The sequence below is a fragment of the Pleurodeles waltl genome, chromosome 6 (genome assembly GCF_031143425.1).
Source record: "Pleurodeles waltl isolate 20211129_DDA chromosome 6, aPleWal1.hap1.20221129, whole genome shotgun sequence".
Taxonomy (NCBI): domain Eukaryota; kingdom Metazoa; phylum Chordata; class Amphibia; order Caudata; family Salamandridae; genus Pleurodeles; species Pleurodeles waltl.
This window is the reverse complement of record NC_090445.1, coordinates 732,956,070-732,979,135: the sequence shown is the minus strand read 5'-3', so window position 1 is coordinate 732,979,135 and position 23,066 is coordinate 732,956,070. Positions and strand designations below refer to the sequence as shown.

The 23,066-nt window shown below is 48.0% G+C and overlaps 1 protein-coding gene across 1 annotated transcript; it reads left to right on the top strand.

The window, feature by feature from the left end:
* Positions 1–1,659: 1,659 nt before the first annotated feature.
* Positions 1,660–18,707, top strand: EMX2 (empty spiracles homeobox 2). The gene is made up of 3 exons (XM_069239255.1): positions 1,660–2,866; positions 6,353–6,537; positions 17,646–18,707. Exons 1-3 carry the CDS (start codon positions 2,488–2,490, stop codon positions 17,811–17,813), a joined length of 732 nt encoding a protein of 243 aa, XP_069095356.1. The 5' UTR covers positions 1,660–2,487; the 3' UTR covers positions 17,814–18,707.
* Positions 18,708–23,066: the final 4,359 nt, after the last annotated feature.

The window sequence follows — 23,066 nt, the reverse complement described above, 5'->3', positions numbered from 1 at the left end:
ACCTTTTAACACTTCTCCATCCTTTGAAGCATTCTATTTGTGCCTATCCTTTTATGCCTCATCTGATTTTTATTTAGCTTGGCTGCACTTGGCATTGTTTTGCTCAGTTGTATTTGGCATTACTTGTATACACTGAGTTTGGCAAGTTTGCTCTTGGCAAAGATCCTTTCAATTGCCTTTGACACAACCCTGCTTCATTTAAATTAACTAGAATTATATAATATTGTATCCTTTTATATCACTTCTGACCTTTAACTTGGCAATGATCTTCTGCCTTGCAGTTTTGTCATTTGCAAATGGCTTGTTTTTCTCCCTTCCGCTTAGCTCGCGGTGGGAACTGCTTGAGTTCGCTTAGTTGTCTTTGGACCATCTGTATTTGGCTCTGATGCACTTGAAAAGCTAATTACATTGTATTTGTTTCTGTTCCACTCAGCTCGCTTGCACTTGGCGTAACTCTGTTGCCCTGCTCATGGCACTGCTTTTATATATTGACCTTGTCTCAGTTGCACCTGACATCGCCCTGGTACCATTTATCTCTCAATTGCAAGATTTTGCCCATAAATCCTCAATGCACTTGGCACAGCTTCAGTGGGTCTTAAGACTTGCAGTCTCCTCGTATGCACTTAGCCTACCTACACTTGGCTTGTTGGTCAGGGTGCACTCAGCGTGGTTGAACTTTGCTTGGTTTCACATGCACTGCTCCTCCCCATTGCATTGCTCTGGATTTGCACCTGGGTTGGGCCCAAACTGATTAAATAGGCAGTGGACCTTGTAAGACTTCATACCTAGTTCACAGAGGAAGAATGCACAGACAACTCATAAATTATACCATATTTATTACAAAGTCCATACTTATTGATCACAAAAACTATCAATTCAAATAGAATGTGAGCATTGGCACTTCCCAGAGCATTGCGTAATACTCAGGGCTCAATTGTACTTGGCTTGTTTGCATTTGCCTCGGTTTCAGCATTGACTCAGTCCACTCTACTATGCTCAGATACACCTGCCTCGATTGCACTTCGCTCAGCTCGTGCATTCTAGTTGCACTTAGCTTCATTACACTGCGCACAGCTACTCTCCATTGCATTTGGCAGGATTGCATTTTCCTAATCTCTGCTTTGTTGAACGTGTTGTTTACACTTAGTATAAATGCAGTTGCTTATCCCGCTTGCTTTCGACATTGTTGCACTGAGCTCCGTTGCGCTTAACAAGGCTTCTACATTAGACTTAGTTTGATGGCGTGTGCCTTAATATACTTGGCAAGGCTACTATGTGCACTTTTCCCACATGTACCTGGAGCAGATGCTCTGGCACAGATTGAACTTTGGTTGTTCTTGGTATGGCTGCATTTGGCTCGGCTTCACTTGGCACGGCTCCTCGCCACTGCTCTTAGCTCACATGCACTTGACTTTGCTGCACTTGCCGAGCTCCCTGGAGTGTGCACCTCCGCCCTCTGACCCTTTCCCCGGTGCTCACACACTCTCTCCTCCCTCTATACAGGCTTCAAGCCTCCGGGAATCCCGGGCTCCGTAGTGCACGTCACCGCCCCGCCCAGCTGAAGCACTCCGGTAGGCCAATGGGCGCGCGCTGGCCCGAGGGACACCGCCCACGTGACGGGGCCCTGGATGAAGGAGGCCGAGCCCAGGCGCGCGCGGCACAAGGAAGGTGAGCGCGAGCCCCGGAACGGGCACAGGAGCGGCGGCAGCACTACTGCAACGCCAACAGCTGCAATCAGCACCCGCGAACTACAGAACCAGGGATCTGAGTCGGCTGCTGGGGGAGGAGTTCGGCTGTCACCCCCGGAACTGGAGGGGAGTGGAAAGCAGCTGGAGCCTGCCCAGCTGCACAGTGTGCAGAAGCAATCACAGCAGAGCCGCAGCCCGGACCCTGCCGCTGTCTGTCCGCGAGGGGTACCAGCCTCTGACAGTCTGCACGCGCCGCCTGCCGGTGCAACCCGTGCCAAGCCTACAGTGCAGCAGCTGCACTTCCTGCGGATTCCGCGCACTTCGGCCAGATGTAGGTGCGTCCACCGGGCTCTCCTGCACCTTCCCCGGGTTCGGTCCGGTTCTCCTGCGCTTTCCTCGGCTCTGACACACTTATTCCAGGCTCTGACCAGCATTTGCTGTCCGCCCTCTGGTTCTGTTCTACTTCTCCCAAGTTGGGACCCGGCTCTGCTGCACTTCCTCGTCCACTGCTCGTCGATCCGGCTCTGCCGCACTTCCTCAGGCACTGATCGCCCGCCCTTGCACCAGCCTCGGTCCTGCCGCACTTCCTCCTGCACGGGCCGGCTCTGCCGCACTTCCACAACTCCGGAGCGCTCCCCTGCACTTCGTTCGCCTTCTCTCGCTTTTCCTCCAGGTTTTGAGCGCGTCGCTCTGCACTCCCGCGGTTCCTGTTGCTGAGATCGGGCAGGAGAGGCCCCCTGACCCCCTCCCCTCCCCCGGAGGAGGGGTGTGCCGGGTGCAGCCGCCTCCGGGGTGCAGCATGTTCCAGCCGGCGCCCAAGCGCTGCTTCACCATCGAGTCCCTGGTGGCCAAGGACACGCCGTCGCCCGAGGAGCCTTCGCCGATCCGACCGGCAGCGCTCAGCTATGCGGGGCCCCCCATGCACCCCTTCTTGCAGGGCTTCCACCACCCGCACCCCGGGAGCCACGGGGAACTGCTCTTCCCCCCGGAGGCCGGCAGCCAGTCGGTGCAGGGCCCCCCAGCGCACCACCCCCACCACCAGCACCCCGGCCTGGCCGCACACCACCACCACCTGCCCGGGGCCCCGCTCTTCGCCTCCGCCCAGCAGCGAGGGGACCCGGCCAGCTTCTACCCCTGGCTGCTGCACCGCTACCGCTACCTGGGCCACCGCTTCCAAGGTAAGGGCCGGGACTGGCACCTGAGGTGAATGTGGGACAGAGCGAGAGAAAGAAACTACGGGGGAGAATGGGTGATGAGAAATAAAGGGGAGAGGGTGAAACGGGACGAGTGGAAGAGTGAATGCGAAAATTGGTAGAAATAATAAAAACAGTGTGCGTTTGGGAGAAACAAGCGAGAGAGCTTGGGCGGCGAAGGAAAGGGAAAACACTATACTGAGGAACTTAAAACGGTTAAAAGAAGGGAAACGACGAAAAATATAATTGTGGGGAGAATGCAACAAAGGCAGAAGAACCACACCAACGAGAGACAGTAAGGAAAGAATGAAAATAAGAGGCAAATAAAATAAATAATAAAAAGGAAGACAAAGGTGAACTAGAAAACGAGTCGAGGGGAGAGAGAGAACGTTCGAAAAGAACGGACAGAAACTGGCGGCCTGAGAAGGAAAGAGGAAGAACAAATTCCAAAACATATTTTAGAAGTGGGAGGAAGGGGTCGCGGTCAAAAACTGGAGAAAACGATCGAAATGAGTAAAAAGTCAAACAAAATTTAAGGTCATTGGTGGGGCGTGGTGTTGAGAGAAATAGAGAAAAATCACTTTTAGGTATAAAAGAGCGTAGACACCCAACGAGGTGTGTGACTCAGCCTTACAAATGTGGGGCCAACGAGTGAGACTAAATAATACAGATATTGGAAACACGAGTAAAAAAGAGTATTGAATAAAGCGTGCCGCAGAATAGTGAAATGTTAATATGGGCGAAAAATATGGCTCCAGGCACATACGGAAAGTCAGAAAAAGGTGGTTACAAATGCGAGATTAGAGTGAGATCAGCGAAGAGACGGAAACCAAAGGAGCTAAAGAAAGGAGAAACGGAGCGAGTACGCGAATGAAGGGAGGATTTAAAGGAAATTTTTAAAAAACCGAAAGGTCGGAAAGACGGGCATCTAGAAAAGTTGCGAAGGAAACAACGAATGGAAAGGCCCAGGCTGACATGTCAAGTAGAACACAAGCATCTAGGCGCTAGAGGAGGGAAGAAAGCGCAAGAGGTTAGAAGAATGAGGCAGCCAGGCTCGGGGGTGGCTCAGTCCGCCGCACCGAGGCTGTGATCCTCGGGGCCCGGCCTGCCACTGGAGCACGCACGGCCTACTGCTTCCAACTAATTGTAGAACATTTCCAAACGAATGCTGTTGATAGCTTTAATTGAGATGCAGCCCCTCAGCCTATTTAGCCCTGGCGTATATCCACTGTCTCCTTGACAGGGAAAGAAACCATTGTACAAAGTAAAAATAAAACGTATTTCAAAGACGTCTAACAGTAAACAATTGTCTGTTTTGGCGCGCCGTGTTTTACTTGCGCTTTCTTCGGGGAGAAACTCTGTTTCTAATTCTGAAAGGTATTGTGTTAAAAAAGCACACATCTGAACAGAGAAGTCCACTGAAGTCAAACGGATTTATCGATCCGTGTATGGGGCGTGTATGCAGCCGGCTCGTGGTTCTGTCAGTGCTCCTGTGTGAAGCTACAGGTGAGAGGGCTGCACCCTAGACGTATACACGTATATTCCTGTAAATAAGCAGGCGTGTGCCATGCAAATATACACGTACTTACTATCTAGATAATGCACATATAATGTATATTCTTCCACGGATTGAGTGGGAGCGCTGATCATTATGTTCCTTGAGTAAAAAGTTCACGCTTTGTCGGTGACTCGGTCAAGAAAGGCGCCTGTTTCCGCTTTCGTTTAACCCTTCCTGTCAGCACAGTTGGCGTTGCCCCCCTCTCCCCCCCCCCCCCCCTTTGAAACAATTAGTCTGCATCAATGGCCGCTTTTAATTGTGTTGTCGTTAAATTAGCGGCAGTTGTGTTATCTGGAGCGCTTCAAGGGCGGACTGGTAAATGGTTCACGTCGAGGGAAAACACACAAGTCGGGGGTTCCGCAAGCACTCCAGCCGCTCCCTGTTTACAGCTGAAAAACAGAAAAGGGGTGCGAGACCCAAAGTATGTCTAATGAACGCGCGTCTCTAAGGTGAATGAATGACAACAGTGGGTACCTCAGTCCGATGGGGGAGGCGAATGAATGACAACCCGAGCCCTCCACGGTGTCAGGAGAGAATTATAAAAAGTGACACGTTTGGGAGATATGTGGCCAGGCCCTTACATACAAGTGCCCGGAACGGCTTAAATGGAGGATGTATATACACCGCATAGAAGCGGCTGTTTAGTTAAGCGCCGCGAAGCCATATGAATTTAACAATGTGCGCTGTATAAACGTCACCTACAATTTACTCAATGACAAGTGCGTAAAATAAACTGCTGAAAACGAATTCTCAGCATTGGAAGTGGCTTCTTATGGGACCGTGGTGTGAGACAGTCAATACCCTGTCGGTGTCAGAGGCCCTCACCTGTCTGCCCTCTCCCTCTCCAGAGAGTCAGTCAGTTCAGAAATCGCTCTAAACCTTTGCGCTAATCCTCGATGTTGGTGCACAAATAGCATTGAGTGACGCGGTCATTATCTGCACGGGTCGATGGTCTGAACTTGAATTGGGTGGGTCTGTAGCGGGGAGTGTGATCCGAAATGGATCTCGGTGTCTCGCGAGAGTGGGGGTGAAGGGGTGCAAGTCGTTAGCAGGATCATTGACCGACAGAAGAGTCTCGCCCCCCCCCCCCCCCCCCGACTAACTCTAGTCGTGTAGCTGCTCGGTGCAGAAGGGGCGGCTGTGTTTTTATTTACCTTGTAAGCGCAGTGTATGTCAACTGGGGGTTCGTCAAGCTCAAGGTGTCCCCATAAATCCTGCGGCCAGGAGTGGCTGGTGTGGTGTGCTGTGAATAGGGCGATTGGTATACGTGTAATACAAATTAAAACAACGCTGCACCCACATGACTGGTTCCTGTGTCGGCCATTCCAGTGACCCCTTAAAACAAACAATGATGGGGTTCTCCTGTGACTCTGTACATCGAGGCAGGTGTGGGTGTAAATTAACAATAACAATGTGGTCAGTTGAAGTCGACTTGTACTGCTTCCCTGGGATGTGTTTAACTGTCCTACGTTTAGCTTATTTTTTCCGAGTTAAACAGTTTGTGAGCGCTGGGAACTTGTCAGTTTGACCCACGCCGACAAAGGCTTAAAACTCAGTCGCGCTCTGTGTATGTGTTGGTGGGGGGTGATTTCCTGCATTTCAACGCGGTGTGTTCTGAGTGTGTTTTGGGTGTGCTGTGCCTTGCGCTGTAACTGTGTGCTCTGTCCCTTCTGCAGGCGCACTGTCTAGAGCTCCTTGGGGAGACTTCCTTATTTTAGCGCGTTGGCCCTGAGGTGTGGTTTGGGTGTTTTGTGCCTTGCGCTGTAAGTGTGGCCTCTGTCCCCTTCTCCGGCGCACTGTGTATAGGTGCTCGGGTGACTTGCACTATTTTAGCGCGGTGCTGCTGAGGTGCTGTGACTGTTTGGGGTATGTTGTGCCGTGCGCTGTAAGTGTGTGCGTTCTCTCCTCTGCAGGCGGTGACACGAGTCCCGAGAGCTTCCTCCTGCACAACGCCCTGGCCAGGAAGCCCAAGCGGATCCGCACGGCCTTCTCGCCCTCCCAGCTGCTGAGGCTGGAGCACGCCTTCGAGAAGAACCACTACGTGGTGGGCGCCGAGAGGAAGCAGCTGGCGCACAGCCTCAGCCTCACGGAAACTCAGGTGAGGGGCCCTCTGCACCCCAGTTATGGATGTCCCCCAGTTATGTGTGTCTCTTTACTACTCCGTATGGGGAGAGGGCACTGCGCCCCAGTTGTGTGTCTCTTTACCAGGCACGTGGGGCCGCAGAGCACCCCAGTTACTGCTCAGCATGGGAGCAGAGTCCCCGTTTTGCCTGTTTGCGCCAGGCCACTCTTGGTGCGCCACTGCGGAGGGACGTGCGCTGCGAGGCCCACTCGGGACAAAGAAAGACGAGCTAACGGGCCTTGGCGTGGGGTCTGCTTGCGCCCCTGGTGGTTGGGGACTCTAAGAATGTAAACAAACTTTTTTTTTAATTGGCAGTATGTGCCAATGGAGTGGAGTGTGGTGGCGCTGTGGTAAAGATACCGGTGGAGAAGTCGAGCTTTCTCGCGCTCCTTCACCCGGGTTAAAAATCAGTCAGTTGTTTTATATAGCACCAAAGAGCAATCGTTCTTAGCTAAACGCTGTGCTTGTTTAAGAGGCCTTCAGAAATAAGTGTTTCCAATGTCTTTCTGAAACATTATATTTCTTAACTGCGATGAACCATTTTACCAGCAATTGTTCCTGAGCATATTCCGCATGATCTGACCACTTAGCTGGCATAGACGGGAGCGCTTAGACAGCAGGCTTGGCGCCTACATTTGGCATTGAATAATAATTGGATTCGGTCGGGCATTAGAGGCTGTGTTCTGTGTTTACATTTGACTTTCTCGGTACGTGATATTGGTTATAGAATCAGGGAGTCCTCGTATTTGTACGTCCAATCCACACCCTGGGTGAGCTGGGAAAATGCGTCTCTGGGCCTTTAGCAGAAGCGTCGGGGGCCTTATTCCCTGTACATGTCCGAAATGCACGGAGCAGGTGCCCCGAGACTGCAGGCTTTGCGCGTCCACATTTCTGGAATCTAGATCACAAGACGTTTGGGCAGTGTGTGAATTCACACATCCACCGGCCCCAAAGTGTGGGGTGCAAACTGCTGCCGGTTCTTCACTGTGGAGTCAACGGTGCGTCTGGCCCCACACCTCGGCATGCACGCTGCCGCCGGTCCCACAGTGTGGAGTGCAAACTGCTGCGGCCCTACCGAGTGCAGAGCGCGGCTGCTTCCGGTCCTACAGTCTGGACTTCAGGCTGTCCCGTGCTTAGGTTTATCTGTCTAAGTTGTTGTGGTTGCTTGCTCTTCCGGCCACAGTCGCCAGGCTGTTTTATTATTTACGGACTCTGGGCTCCTCAGCGGCGACGTGCTTTCGTGTCCTTAGGGCCTGTTTGTTTTTGGGGTGCATTTAAAAAAAAAGACTAGCCTTAGCCAACTTGGGCAGTTTCTGGCGTATACAAATATCTGTTGATATCCTGCATACATCACAGTAAGTATATTGCCGTAAATGGTTACATTCTCCCCTGAACTAGCACAACATAGCGCCGTACTGTGATCGGCGTTTCCCTCGGTGCTCGAAGCGCTCGCAGCCCCGGACACGGCGGTGTTTTTCGGGTCGTGTGAGTGTAGCTCTGCCGCGCTGACGCGGGCTGTTGTTTTCTGTTCAGGGCTTTGCAGATGTTTTACAGATGTTGTCATTGCACACAGCCCACTAAAGGATAGAGCTCAAAACGGGAACACAACTGTGGTCTAAATCTCAGGGCATTTTTGCTTGTTAGAGTGAAAGTGAGAGGTCGTGCGGAGGAACCGTGAGTGACCTCCGGGGCGTGAACGCTGGGGGTAACACACAGTGCACTGGCCACGATTGTGCTCATTAACAGGCACGCTCGTGTGTGTGCACGCACACAGCATCCTGCATTCCTTCGTATACATCATATGCACTATATAGCGTACGCGTAAACACTGTGTTTTCTGTCTATACAGACACGTGCTTGTACGTAAATACATTCTACAGGTTCGGGTGCTTTAATTGCACACAATGACGTGTTGTACAATTTATCATGGAACAGTGAGGTACGGGACATATTTCCCAGTTCCCATTGGAACCTGGGTTTCATATTCATAATGACAGCCTCCCCACCACTCTGCAGATTTTCTTTTTACAGTTGTCAGGATTATTGTGATTATGTGGCTTCGAGGATGACATTATCTAAATGATACTATGGTGTCAAGTTATGCGCAAAACATGCGGCCCTTTCTCTGTAAGCATTTACAATGATTTACAGTAGAAACAACTTGTTTTGTGAAATCTGCAAAATAAGGAAATCATGGCAAGTTATTTAACGAATGCGCTACATCAATAATTATATGGTAAACAATGCAGCCACTGTATGGCAGAACTCCACGTGCTCGCACCATTGTCCATCATTGTAGTAGAAACACCCCAATGGAAGGTGAATACAACCTCAAACATCTAGTTCCAGAAAATGGCCATTGCTAGCTGCAGTTTTACCCAGTCAGCTTTCTCAGGCCAACCACCCCAAAACTAACATGTAATGTGAAAAACACATAATGGCTAACTTGTAGTGTGGTTCTGTATTTGCAGCTTGTGGTTCTGGTGACATTTACGTATCTATCTATCTATCTATCTATCTATCTATCTATCTATCTATCTATCTATCTATCTATCTATCTATCTATCTATCTATCCCAGGAAACACACGTATAATTTTGTTTCTAGACCTAGCTTAACTGTGCCTCAGCAAAGAGCACTGTTCTGCTGTTTATTAAAAGTTGATGTATAAAGTGTTTTAACGTTATGAAATGGTCGCAGGACAGTGAAGAGAGTAGGAGGCAATCGGCAACAAGCTACCCAGAGTGCAATCTGTTGTATCTGCTAAGGCCTGCTACTTGGGCATCTCAGAATGTGAAAGTAAGCTCCTTGAAGGGGGAATGCTGAGCTGCGTTAAGTATATATATATATATATATATATATATATATATATATATATATATATATACACACAGAGCAATTTCTAAATGGTTAAAAAATAGAAATCATTATGTACTTTGTGGCAGTTTTGAGAAAATAGTTTTTTTCCAAACCCGGAAATGTTCCTTTAAAATAATAAGTGAAATATTTCCTATACTGTTTAGTTTTCGAGTTTTCGGCCTGTGTGAAAAATATAACAATTATTTATGTGTTTAACAATGTAGAATTTTAGAATTCAAGTGCCCTTTATACTGTTGAAAAACACAGATTTCCTTGGACACCATGGTGGAGCTAACCACAAACTAACTGCTTAGGTTTTCTTTAACTTTCGTGAGTACATTGTTGATAACAGAATGGACAGAGGTCGATACCAGTGAATTATGAGATCCTGTGACTGTGTGTTTACTACCTATGAAATTACTGCACTTCCACTTAATTTGTACCTCTTTTCTAGATGCAAAAAATGTTTATAGCTTTGATTAAATTCGCGCAGTCAGGGAACGCGCTTCCTAAGTGACCTGAATTTGCAACACAGTTTAGATCACCCTGCCACATAATTTGGCTCTAAATTACCATATAATCCTATCTGTCTTCACACTGATAACGCTCCGCAAAGTAGTCCTCTGTCATTATGATATTGAACTAGTATTTCATGGGGGCTGGGGGAGAAGCATTTTCAATATTTCCTTGGTCCTCTGGGATTAGGCTGTAACGCTGTTTTTACGTGCTTTGGTCGTAATACGAGGGTCGCTCTTTTTATTGTAAAAGTCCAACTAAATGAAAACCTGAGAGATAAATCGATCAGTTTCTATGTGTTTCCAGCAAGAGCCTACGGAGGCTCCTTTGAATCACGTCCAGGGGGACAAGCTCCCTTTCAAAGGTGCTCTTTGTGTTGCGGGGTTTTTGGGGTGGGGGTGGCTTTTGTGCTGGTGTCAGCCGCAGTCTCCCCCGGGACCAGTTCCCTGCGGCCGAACAACGCGGACAAGTGAACCGTCCTCCCCCTCAATTAGTGCACTAAAAAGCGAATTAAAAGTCACCCCCTATTCGCTGCCATGACCGCTTAACAAAGCAGGGGGCATTGGGGGTGAGGATCTGATCTGAAATAAAAGGGGGCTGGTTGCCAGCTCTCGGATCTGAGCGGTTTATCACTAAACCGTCTGTCTTTAAAAATCGGCGTTCCCCAGAAGGAGCTTAACTTTATCTGCTGGTTACAGACGGGAAAGAGTCGGGGCGGGGAAAAGGCGCACTCTTTTAACTAAAAAAACAGCAGATCTGGACAGGGGGCAGCTGCCGCGGCGCGCAGTCGGCCGAGCTCTCCCGGTTTGTCGGGTGTTTCGTTCAAAAAAGCGGTTTATTGTTGGTGTCCACTTTGGGATCGGTGGGCCTTGTCACCTGCGAGCGTTGGTAGAGGGCCCTGGGCCTCTCGGGGGCCGGGTGTAATGATCCATAGAGGCTCCGTGCGCCGCCATAGGGGGTTCTCGAAGCGCTTACACGTCCTTCGCAGGCAGAGAGCGCTCTACTGTCCGCAGGTGGGGCTTTTCTGAGCACAGCGGTCTGCCTGTCTGCCTCTCGCAGAGGGTGCCGCGTAGCTGGACTTACATAGGTTAGGTGTCCTGTCGTGTCGGTTCAAGTAATATACATCATACTGTAATAAAATATAAACTCGGAGAGCTGTGATATTAAATTTCCCTAGTCATGGCTGGAAGGGTCCTTGTTATTCGGGTAAAAGGTAATACGCCAATTTGAGGTCTTAGAATTTTTCTTCCATGTGGCACCAGCTGCAGCTGATTTTGTAAAAATAAATAACTAGAAATATATATATATATATATATATATATATATATATATATATATATATATATATGTATATATATATATATATATAGACACACACACACTTGTGTGTATGTTTATATATTTATATCGTTCCCTATATACATATGTTTGGCATTTGCGCGTTTTCTCAAAACCACTGACCTGTGTCTTTAAAAAATAAAAAATGAAACCATTCCTTCTGACTGAAAAAGCCTGGGTGTCTTCGCGAAGCACCGCTCCGGCCCCCTTGTCACCCCTAAAATGCGAGAAGTGTGTTTTCGTTGGATTCTCCGGAGCGGCGAGCGTCGAGCGAGGTGGAGTGAATTTGTGAACCGGGTTTAACTTTGTGCTTCTAGGGTCCTTTGGTGGCCAGGGCACGAGTGCCTGGCTAAACCCCCTTGCCTCAAACCTGCCATCCTGGGTGACATCAAACTCATGGCATGGCATCAGGGGCGCGGCCCCTCCACACGCGCCTGACGGGAAAGAGTCGTCAAAACTCTACGAAAAGCCAAGCCGACGGGCCGGCCGATGAAAACAACCACGTCACTTTTAATTCACCGTGTGTCCTACAGAATAACGCACGGGTAGGCCTCTGCCTGGTACACTCTACCGCACGTAGCCTCGCGGGTGCCAATTTCATGCGTCCCCGGGTTTTTTTACCTGCATCACAGCTGCTTGAACGTGTTTGTAGTAGAATACTGCAGTATTTTTATACAAGCGGTTCTGAGTAATAACTAGAAGCGGCGTGTTTTATTTTGAAGCATGCTGTTTTGTGCTCGCTGGTGCATTGTACCACAGTGTGCTGTTGATGCTGCGCTCCATTATCTCTTTTGCTGCCTTGTGTATTTTGTTTCTCTGCAACTTTGTGCCCCGTGAAGCAGTGGCATATTTTGTGGCAGTGCCACCTTGTGTTTTATGTGGTATTTGTGTTTGGGGTATTTTGTTGTAGCTACATTTTGTGCATGTTTTTGCCGTGCAACTTTGTACATATTGTAACAGTGCTGTTTATTGTGTTTTATTTCTGTTCTGCTTTGTGTACTTATTTGGTTGAACTGCTGCTATGTGTTTTGTTGCAACGACGCTTAAAGTATTTTGTGGCAGCGCGAGAGGGTATTTTGTGGCAATATTATTGGATAGTAGTTGCAGTATCGCGTTGAACATTTTCGTTGTACCTTTGTAAATATTGTGACAGTTCTGCTTTGCATACTGCCGGTAGCGCAGCTTCGATTATTGTATAATTTGGGTTTTGGTGGAAGCGCTGTTCGTGTGTTGAGTTGCATTGTTCCTTTCTACCCTTTGTAGTAACGCTGCTTTGTGCATTTTATTCCATTTATGTTTTGTGTATTCTGTTGCCTTGGACTTTGTGCATTTTATAGTATTGTTTAGCTGGGCTATTGGGTGCCATTGCTTAATTGTATATTTTCCAGCACGGCCGTTGGGAGTATTTAGTGGCAGTGGTGCTCGAGTTATCCTGCAGTGGATGATTTGTAGGACGGATGCTTGAAATAGTTTCTATCAAAACACGTACTTCGGGTATTTTACATTGTCACTTGATGTGAGGCACGCCATGCTGTGCAGCGAATAGTGTAATAATGCTGCTTGCTTTTTTTTGTAGTAGTGTTTGCTACGATATGGTGTCAGTCGTGTTCTGTGTGTGCTGGGAGCATCGCTGCTTTGTGTTTGGCCACAGTGATCGGTTGGGGGTTTATGTCAGCGGTGTCCGGCTCAGGGTGTTTTGTATCGCCTCTAGATCGGGTTCTTTGCGGGAGTGCTGCTTGGGTTATGGCGTGGTGGCGCTGCATTGTGCGGTGCCTCAGTGGTGCTTGGGTGTAAGGCAGCAGTGCTCCGTTCTGCGTTTTGTATGAGTGCCGCTTTGTGAAGTGTGTTGCTGAAGTGCTTGGGGCACTTTGCAGCAGTGATGCTTCATTCGCGCGGCAGCTTTGCTCCATGTGTTTTGTGGCAGTGCTGCGATGTACGTTTTGTTTCATTTGTGCTTAGTGTTATTTGAGGTAAAGCTGTCTTGTGTATTTTATAACAACGATGCTTACTGGAATGATCAGCCGTTCTGTCTTGTGAATTTTGTAGCTGTTGTGAGTTAGTGTAATTTTCAGCAGTGTTGTCTTGGGAACTATATAACAGCAGTGTTAGTGTAATCAGCAGCAGTGCTGTCTTGTGTATTTTACAGCATCTGTTCTTATTGGATTTAGCGGCAGTGCGATCTTGTGTATTTCAGCAGCGGTGTTTAGTGTAGTCAGCAGCAGTGCTGTCTTGTGTATTTTATTGCAGCGATGCATATTGGAATTAGCGACGGTGCTTGGTGTAATTAGGAGAAGTGCTGTCTTGGGTATTTTAGAGCAGCGGTTTTTTATAGCAGCCGTGCTGTCTTTGGTATTTTATAGCAGCAGTTCTGTCTTGTGCATTTTATGGCAGCGGTGCTTAGTGCAATTAGCAGCATTGCTGTCTTGGGTATTGTATAGCTGCAGTGCAGCCTTGTGTATTTTATAGCAGCGGTTTTGTTAGGAGCAACGCTGTCTTGGGTATTTTAAAGCAGCAGTGCTTACTGCAGTTAATAGCAGTGCTATCCTGTGTATTTTATAGCAGCGGTGCTTACTGGAACTAGCAGCAGTGTTGCCCTGCGTATGATATAGCAGCATTGCTTAGTGTAATCAGCAGCATGCTCTCCTGGGTATTTTATAGCAACGATGCTTGATTAATTAGCAGCAGTGCCGACTTATGAATTTTAGGGCGTCACTGCTTAATGTAGTTAGCAGCAGTGCCGCCTTGTCTATTTCATAGCAGAAGTATTTAGTGTAATTAGCAGCAGTCAAATATTTGCTAGCAGCGCTGCTTAGTATATTTAGCAGTGGTGCTGTCCTGTGTATTTAGTAACAGCGGTGCTTTGTATATTTGCAGCAGTGTCTTGTGTATTCAGTAGCGGCGCTGTCCTGTGTATTTAGTAGCAGCTGTGCTCAGTATATTTAGCAGCAGTGCAGTCCTGTGTGTTTAGCAGCAGTGCTGTCCTGTGTATTTAGCAGCAGTGCAGTCCTGTGTATTTAGTAGCAGCGGCGCTTAGTATATTTAGCAGCAGTGCAGTCCTGTGTATTTAGCAGCAGAGCAGTCCTGTGTATTTAGTAGCAGCGGTGCTTAGTATATTTAGCAGCAGTGCTGTCCTGTGTCTTTAGTAGCAGCTGTGCTCAGTATATTTAGCAGCAGTGCCTTATGTATTCAGTAGCAGCGCTGTCCTGTGAACTTAGTACCAGCGGTACTTAGTAAATTTAGTAGTGGTGCTATCTTGTGTATTGAGTACCAGCAGTGATTAGTATATTTAGCTGCAGTGTCTTGTGTATTCAGTAGCAGCGCTGTCCTATATATTTAGTAGCAGCTGTGCTCAGTATATTTAGCAGCAGTGCAGTCCTGTGTGTTTAGCAGCAGTGCAGTCCTGTGTATTTAGCAGCAGTGCAGTACTGTGTATTTAGTAGCAGCGGCGCTTAGTATATTTAGCAGCAGTGCAGTCCTGTGTATTTAGCAGCAGTGCAGTCCTGTGTATTTAGTAGCAGCGGTGCTTAGTATATTTAGCAGCAGTGCTGTCCTGTGTCTTTAGTAGCAGCTGTGCTCAGTATATTTAGCAGCAGTGCCTTATGTATTCAGTAGCAGCGCTGTCCTGTGTACTTAGTACCAGCGGTACTTAGTAAATTTAGTAGTGGTGCTATCTTGTGTATTGAGTACCAGCAGTGATTAGTATATTTAGCTGCAGTGTCTTGTGTATTCAGTAGCAGCGCTGTCCTATATATTTAGTAGCAGCGGTGCTTAGTATATTTAGCAGCAGCGCTGTCCTGTTTATTTAGTAGCAGCGCTGCTTAGTATATTTAGCAGCAGCGCTGTCCTGTTTATTTAGTAGCAGCGGTGCTTAGTATATTTAGCAGCAGTGCTGTCCCGTGTGTTTACTAGCAGCGGTGCTTTATATATTTAGCAGCAGCGTTGTCCTATATATTTAGTAGCAGCGCGGTCCTGTTTATTTTGTAGCAGCTGCGCTTAGTATATTTAGCAGCATTGCTCTTCTGTGTATTTAGTAGCAGCGGTGCTTAGTATATTTAGCAGCAGTGCTGTCCTGTATATTTAGTAGCAGCGGTGCTTTGTATATTTAGCAGCAGTGCTCTCCTGTGTATTTAGTAGCAGCGGTGCTTAGTATATTTAGCAGCAGTGCTGTCCTGTATATTTAGTAGCAGCGGTGCTTTGTATATTTGGCATCAGTGCTGAAGTGCGTTTTATTGCAGCGGTGCTTACTTTAATTAGCAGCAGGCTTGTCTTGTGTATTTCATAGCAGAGCTACTTAGCGTAATTAGCATCAGTCATACATTTTCTAGAAGCAGCGCTGCCTGTGTATTTAGTAGCAGTGTTACTTAGTATATTTAGTAGCAGTGCTGTCCTGTGTATTTAGTAGCAGCGGTGCTTAGTATATTTAGTAGCAGCGCTGTCCTCTGTATTTAGTAGCAGCGCTGCTTAGTATATTTAGCAGCAGCGCTGTCCTGTGTATTTAGTAGCAGCGGTGCTTAGTATATTTAGCAGCAGCGCTGTCCTGCGTATTTAGTAGCAACGGTGCTTAGTATATTTAGCAGCAGTGATGTCCTCTGTATTTAGTAGCAGCGCTGCTTAGTATTTTAGCAGCAGCGCTGTCCTGTGTATTTAGTAGCAGCGGTGCTTGGTATATTTAGCAGCAGCGCTGTCCTGTGTATTTAGTAGCAGCGGTGCTTAGTATATTTAGCAGCAGCGCTGTCCTGCGTATTTAGTAGCAGCGGTGCTTAGTATATTTAGCAGCAGCGCTGTCCTGCGTATTTAGTAGCAACGGTGCTTAGTATATTTAGCAGCAGCGCTGTCCTGCGTGTTTCGTAGCAACGGTGCTTAGTATATTTAGCAGCAGCGCTGTCCTCTGTATTTAGTAGCAGCGGTGCTTAGCATATTTAGCAGCAGCGCTGACCTCTGTATTTAGTAGCAGCGGTGCTTAGCATATTTAGCAGCAGCGCTGACCTCTGTATTTAGTAGCAGCGGTGCTTAGTATATTTAGCAGCAGCGCTGTCCTGTGTATTTAGTAGCAGCGGTGCTTAGCATATTTAGCAGCAGCCCTGTCCTCTGTATTTAGTAGCAGCAGTGTTTAAGATAATTAAAAGAGCACAAGCAGGTTGTGCAGCAGCGGTGCTTAGTGCAGTCAGCAGCAGTGCTCCCTTGTGTGTTTTAGAGCAGTGGTGCTCCGTGTAATTAAAGCAGCGCTGCTTTGTGTATTGTGTGGCGGCGGCGATTATAGCAGAGGTGCTTAGTGTCATTTACAGCAGCAGCGCTGTATTCTATCAGTGGCGCTTTGTGTTTCCGACGTGTAGGAATGGTGTTTAGTGGAGTTTGTCGATGTGCCCCTTTGTCTGCTCTCTTGTACTTTCACAATTTATAGTTTGCTCCAGCGATGCTCTGGACAGCATGTTCACTAGCCGCTTTGCTGTTCCGAAGGTGATTCTCGCGGCGGTGCTTCCCACTGTTACTTTCTGTAGTTTTCGGCAGTGCACGTTACAGTGGGCAGGTCTCGAGCATCGCACAGGGCACTCGCTGGTCCTGGCTGGTGTCGGGTGGCCCGAGCTGAGTTGGGGTTTGGATAATAATCCCGAGGGAGGGGAGGGAACGTCATGGGGTCAGAGTGACGTGCTAGGGATCTAAAAGGGGTGACCTGAGTGTCGACTTCTGCTCCGTGCGGGTGGTTGGGGGGGGGGGGGGGAGGTTTGGGGTCAGCAGGTGCAACCTGCGTCCTGGGCAGGGTCAGACTGGCCCACAGGGCAATCAAGTGGTGTCAGAAGCGCTGGTCTGATAGGTCTGTGCGCGCTTTTTTTATTTTTTTATTTTTTTTAAGGCGGCTGTTTGTGGGCCAGTTTCACGGTCTGGTCAGTTGATTTCCCTGATATTACCACAAACATTGCCTGCAGTGAACAAAACGCATGCACTCGCCTATATATTACAAAATACCCACACTGCGTGCCTTCGCAAGTTCAAAACTGGCCTGATTTGCAAATGTGGGCCCCTTTTTAGCTGTCTGGACTGCTAATGGGGGCACTTCGATTTTGAGGCTGGGGCCTCATGTTTGCCCCAGTCGGATCCTGGCGTTGAGGAGTCTGCGGGGTTGAGCTGGGTGATGGGGGGTGTAATTACCCGAATGGGTGAAAGGTGAACAGCTCTGGTCATGAGGGGTGCGAGCTTGGTCTAGGGGAGTCTTTTACAGGTAGTGGCAGGACACCAAGGGGCTTCTGTCTGCAGGTTGGGGTGGGTGGGGGCGCTTGCCTGGGGCCTACGCTGGGAAAGTCTGCACAGGGCTGAGCGGGGCTGGTCTCCTGCCTGTGGCTTCTCCTTCTAACCCTTAATCTTCTCCCTCCCCAGGTGAAAGTCTGGTTCCAGAACAGGCGGACCAAGTTCAAGCGCCAGAAGCTGGAGGAGGAGGGCTCGGACTCCTCCCAAAAGAAGAAGGGCACGCACCACATCAACAGGTGGCGAATAGCCACCAAGCAGGCTAGCCCCGAAGAGATAGACGTGACCTCCGACGACTGAGCCCTCCGGGCTACCGAGGACGTACTGTACGTGCCGCCGCAGACACTGGGAAGAGAACGGGGCGCCCGAGATCACACAGCGCGGCTGTGCGCTGGGAATACTAGGGGGAAGCAAAACTATGTTTTCTAGAAAAACAAAACAAAACCAAACAAAAAAGGGCACGGGACAACCAGGGAGAGAGGCCCGGAGCAAGGTAGTAGCGCTCAAGGATGGGTGGCAGGCGCACATGCCAAGCAAGTCACCGACCCAAGGGATGGCCATCAGTCAATGTCTGACATTACACACCACCTCCGTACATTTTGCACTTGCCAGTTTTCCCATATGCTGAACGAAAACAAACAACTTAAAATCAGAAACCCTCAATTTCAGAAACTTGAATTGCACGGGAGGTGAAAAAAGAAACATTTCAATATTGTTTTTATTTGCGCTAGGTTACATGTTCTTTCATTTTTCAGTACGTATTCGGTTTGACCAGAAATGCAGCATATAGTATGAATATTCACTCGATAGGCTGAGGGCAGAAGGGACGTGCATTTTCCTCAAAAGTATGTAGGGGACAGAAAATGAGAATGGAATATGGATTTTGGCTTCTAGGTTTATAAAGGACACTCGTTGTAAAGTTGCCTTTTCTTGGAGCATCGAATGGGTAGGCTACCCTGTGGAGTTAAAAAAAACCTGAACATTATGCCCGGCGACCCCCCAGCACTGAACGTGTAATTTCAAAGACTCATGAGTTTCTCAACCGTGAAAAACACGAACTGTTTTCTTAAATGTATTCTATACCAGAATGTAAATATTTTTGTGTTTGTGTTAATTTGTTAGAATTCTAACACACTATATACTTCCAAGAAGTATGTTATTGTCAATAAAGATTTATCAGTATGCTCGCAGAGTACAAACCTCTGTTTTGACCAGTTGCGTTTTTTAGTTTCCAGGGTGTGCAAGGCGCTGCTGTGCTGCAGTTGTCGGGTTTTGTCGGCCCGCTGGCTGCGGACCGTGCGTTACTCCCGCGCACTGCAGGCTGGCGGTTCTGCTCGCCTGGGCCCCGCCGGCAGAGGTGCTCTCCCTCCTGTCCACCTCTGTCTGGCGGGATTTCAGGTTACCGACCGCCTGCACTGCCCGGACCCGGGAAATTCTGCGTCATCAGCACACTTCGAGGTGCTTGTCTCAACTGCACCATTGCTTTCATCTGTGGTGGCTTGCTGAAGTGCGGCATACGACTATAATAATTGTGCTTCTGTGTTTATTGTGATACGGTGTGGCACTGATGTTGGTACATGCGAGTGTGTGTGTGGGTAGGCGTGATTATGTGTATTGGGATCAATAAAGACGTGTACATGTATGTATACGCACTTTCTGTTAGTATATGACCGTGTGTATTCACATATACATACGGTTACACACACCTATGCACACGCCCATGCGCGAGAAGGCATGTTGATATGTGCGAGGCAGCGGAGTTAGAAATATCACCCTCTACCCAAACTTGCCCATCACATCCATTCTCGGGAAAATTTGGAAATCAGTATACCAAGGTCATCTAATTCTCACCAAATCTGGCACAAATCTGAGGGGTATTAGACTCTGATTTATGTTTTAATTCGATGTATATATTTATCTATTTGCGCACTTTTCGAAATCAAAAGTATGTCCACACACCCATTCACATGGACTCCCTCAAACGCGTAACTGTACACGCACTTACATTCATACGCATGGACACACACACACAATCGCTTTTTCACACTCGCACACACAGTCACACAGTCTTACTCCACCCCTTACACAGTCCCCTGAGTCGGTAATACCACGGTCCGGGACTACCACAGCTCTGAGGAACTCATTCACTGGCGCGCCCGGTGCGTGGTGCCCCCACCCTTGGCACTGTGGCCCTCCGCTGTGGGTGACACTTCCCCCTGTTATAGCCTCGCGTGCTCTGCCCTCGGGTGCCGGGCCAGGGCTGCAGAGCTAAAATACGGCCTGGCGCTGCCCCGAAGGCGGACGACCGACAAAAGGCCCCATTTTGAAGTCCGCAGCTAGTTTCAGGGGCAGCCCGGTGTTTGTTCACGGTCCGCTCGCTCTTTCCCCCATAGGCCGTTTAATCAGGTTTCTGCCCATTGATAGTCGGGCCCTGCCTGCTCTGTGCAGCTACAAAGCCCCCTGGCCGCCTTTGTGCGAGTGCAAATCAGGCCTGCCAATTACCATACCGGGGACCCGTCACCCCCTCTTTTAATCTCTTAATCCCTGCGTCCAGGGGGGCTGCTCGGACATAATTTAGGACAATCTGACTACTTCGTGCCCTGTGATAAGGGTCCCGCTACAATGGCTTTGAACTAAAATAAAATACACGCTTTGTTAGGCGAGCAGCCATGCAGGCCTCAGATCAGCCGGGCCTTACACGTGTTGGCGCTATAGGGCGCTGGGGCCGTTTAAAGCGACCCCACCGCTGCCCAGCCACCGAGGGCTGTTCTCTCTGGAAGATACACGCAGGCCGGCTGCGTTTAAAGGGTGCCAGCCCCAGGGAAAGGACGTGGACGTAAAACCGAGACCACTACACAGCTTTCCTGAGCGCGAGCACAACGGGGCTTCGGAAACTAAATACAACCGGAAAAATGTAATCAGTTTCCATAGCGCCCACTACATTCGTCAATAAATACTCGACTCTTCATTAATATGGAATCTGTGTAACAAAGCGCGGAATTTCTAGTTTCCAACATATAGTCACTGTACTGAAAAGCAGGCATTATGCGACGCTGTGGTTTCCTTACTGCAAAAGTAGAAACGAAACATTCGTTTTTGTCTGACCTGTATTTAATTTTTAATTCGTTTACTATATATGTCACATCAACACAACCTACTGTCAATGCCATTCGTTGCGGGAGTACGTTAAATAAATTAGGTTTTTACTAATTCCAATTTTCTGACAAGAACAAATGTGACTTTAATGTTAACATTTCGGCTTTGGTCCGTTCTTTCCCGTACACAATGCCACCTATGTATATTTAATCGCCAAGAAATAATTTATTGTGCGGTGTCCGCCATATACATTAAAGTATCGTATTAACTGGAACGGAGGCACTTACGACTTTTGTGTGGAGAATGCCGTCTCTTCTACCGCATACTGATGCCAAATAGTTGTGTTGGACTTTACTGTGCGCTGGGGACCAACGCGAATTACTTTCTTGCGCATCCGATTATTTGGACCCGTGTATTGTGTTCTTGCAGATTCTTTCGAGGCGCCCCCAGGGCTGAAGATGGATCCAGTTTAGCGGCTCTTTTTCATACTTGCCGTCGGTGCCATAAAAGCTCTCACGCTCACAAGATGCAGCGATTGTCACAAAAACACCCACACGGGCCCGACACAAATACTTTTTAATTCATTAAAACATGCACATTTTTAAAGAGATTTCACCCTAAACAGGCCCATTTCCCTAAATAGGACGGAGTGTTCCCCTTCTCGATAAGGAGCTTATTTCTCGGGAGCGCGGAGCACAAGGGGGTTCCTCGGTTTTGGTTAATCGTCCCGTGCGCCGAAAACAGGCTTCAGAGGATGCTATTAGCTTTGGGGGGAGCAGAAGAAGGGGAGACCCTCCCTAAAAGCTTTATTACAGGCCGGGCTTTGAAAGTGGGGGATTAGCCGGCTGAAAGGCCCCCAGAATGGCGGGAAGAAAGGGGCTCATGCTAATGAGGTTAATGCGCTATGTATGCGGGCGCAGCGCAGCGTCATTAGGCGCCCTATCTGGCGCTGCCTGGGCCCCTCCCGAGCAGTGCGCGGCCGCCCCGCCAGCTCTGCGCGCCGCAGATAATCATATCTTTTCAAGATAAAGAAAGTGAGGCCCGGGCGGCGCGCCTTGATCCGCTGCAAACACGCTGGAGGACTTTCCAGCCCCCCTCCCCCTTATGCAAAGAGCTCGGCTCTGGAAACACTAGTATTACTTATAATGGTAATAATAGTGACGACTCGTTCTTTTAGGTAGCGCTGTGCACCGCACTTCGGCTGGTTCTAAGCGCTGGTACCCGCAGCTGTTACTATTACCCCCTTTTATGGGACTTCGTTTACCCTTCTCGGATGGATATGGCTTGATACTCGACGTATGAATCAAAGTGATACCCTACCTGGTAATACATTAGAAAATAACATCGAATCCTCTGCACCTGTGTGCGTGTGTTTTTTTTAATATATATATATATATATATACACATACATACATACATATATACTGTAGATATATATATATATATATATATATATATGTACAAAATAATTTTCTGGGATAACTCGTATCTGCACTTAGCAAGGACGATTTTCCTCTCACAAAGTGTGTGAGCATAGTGTGGTGATTATATACAGACACACACCGCACACACACGTGGTTGCTCACTGTTAAAGTGAGGTTATAGTTAGCAAAAAGTGTCAATTAAAAACACCACTTTAAACAAAGAACAATGAATTTGACCAGTTATACTTACTTGAATTAACTATATCTCATTTACTAGCCCGGCACAGAGTTGTTATTAAAGATACCACTTTCAGATGACATTTGTGATGTTGTCAATGATGTCATAAAGCAAGTAATTAATCATTTAATATGTGATGTCATAAGCAGTGCATGCAATTGTGCACCTTATAGCTACTTCAGTTAGCTATAACTGATCAATTTCAGTGTTATTTTGAGTTTCAAATGGTATTTTTAATTGAGCTTTACACCTAACTATAGGGCCACCTTACATTTTTGTTTTTTAGTGATTTAAAAAAAAAAATAACTTTAAAGAAGGCTTTACCATGTCTAACTAGAAAGTCACTTTAACGTTTCCTTGTTTGTCAGTGAATTTTAAGTTTTTGTAACATGAAGTAAGATTTTAATACCATACCTGACTCTCCCAAGCCACTGCAGTGTACAGACTTTTACCATGTACGTCGGGTTTGGGCGAGGCCCTGTGCTTAATCCTCAATGTATACCCAACCTCCACGGGTGCTGAACTCCCTACAGGCAGCCAACCCCCCTTATTGCTTGTCAGCCACCCCTATGGTCACTCAACACCCCATGGACACCCACTCACCTTTTTTTTGTTGCTTTTTTTCTGGGCTTCACAGTAATCTCAGGGTAATCTTGCAGTGATTTTGTGGTATTCCAGTGAATTTTTATGAAGCTGGTTGGGGGCGCTTAGGACAACTTGTCCGAGCGAGACAAAAAGAAATGCACTTTGACTTTGCCTCCTTAGTACCCCCTCACCCCATGAAGTTGGGAAGTA

Excerpts from the sequence above, each read along its gene's own strand:
- EMX2 (XM_069239255.1), top strand. The coding sequence starts at position 2,488 with ATGTTCCAGCCGGCGCCCAAGCGCTGCTTCACCATCGAGTCCCTGGTG. Across the intron at positions 2,867-6,352 it reads CCTGGGCCACCGCTTCCAAG|GCGGTGACACGAGTCCCGAG; the intron begins GTAAGGGCCGGG and ends TCTCCTCTGCAG. Across the intron at positions 6,538-17,645 it reads TCAGCCTCACGGAAACTCAG|GTGAAAGTCTGGTTCCAGAA; the intron begins GTGAGGGGCCCT and ends CTCCCTCCCCAG.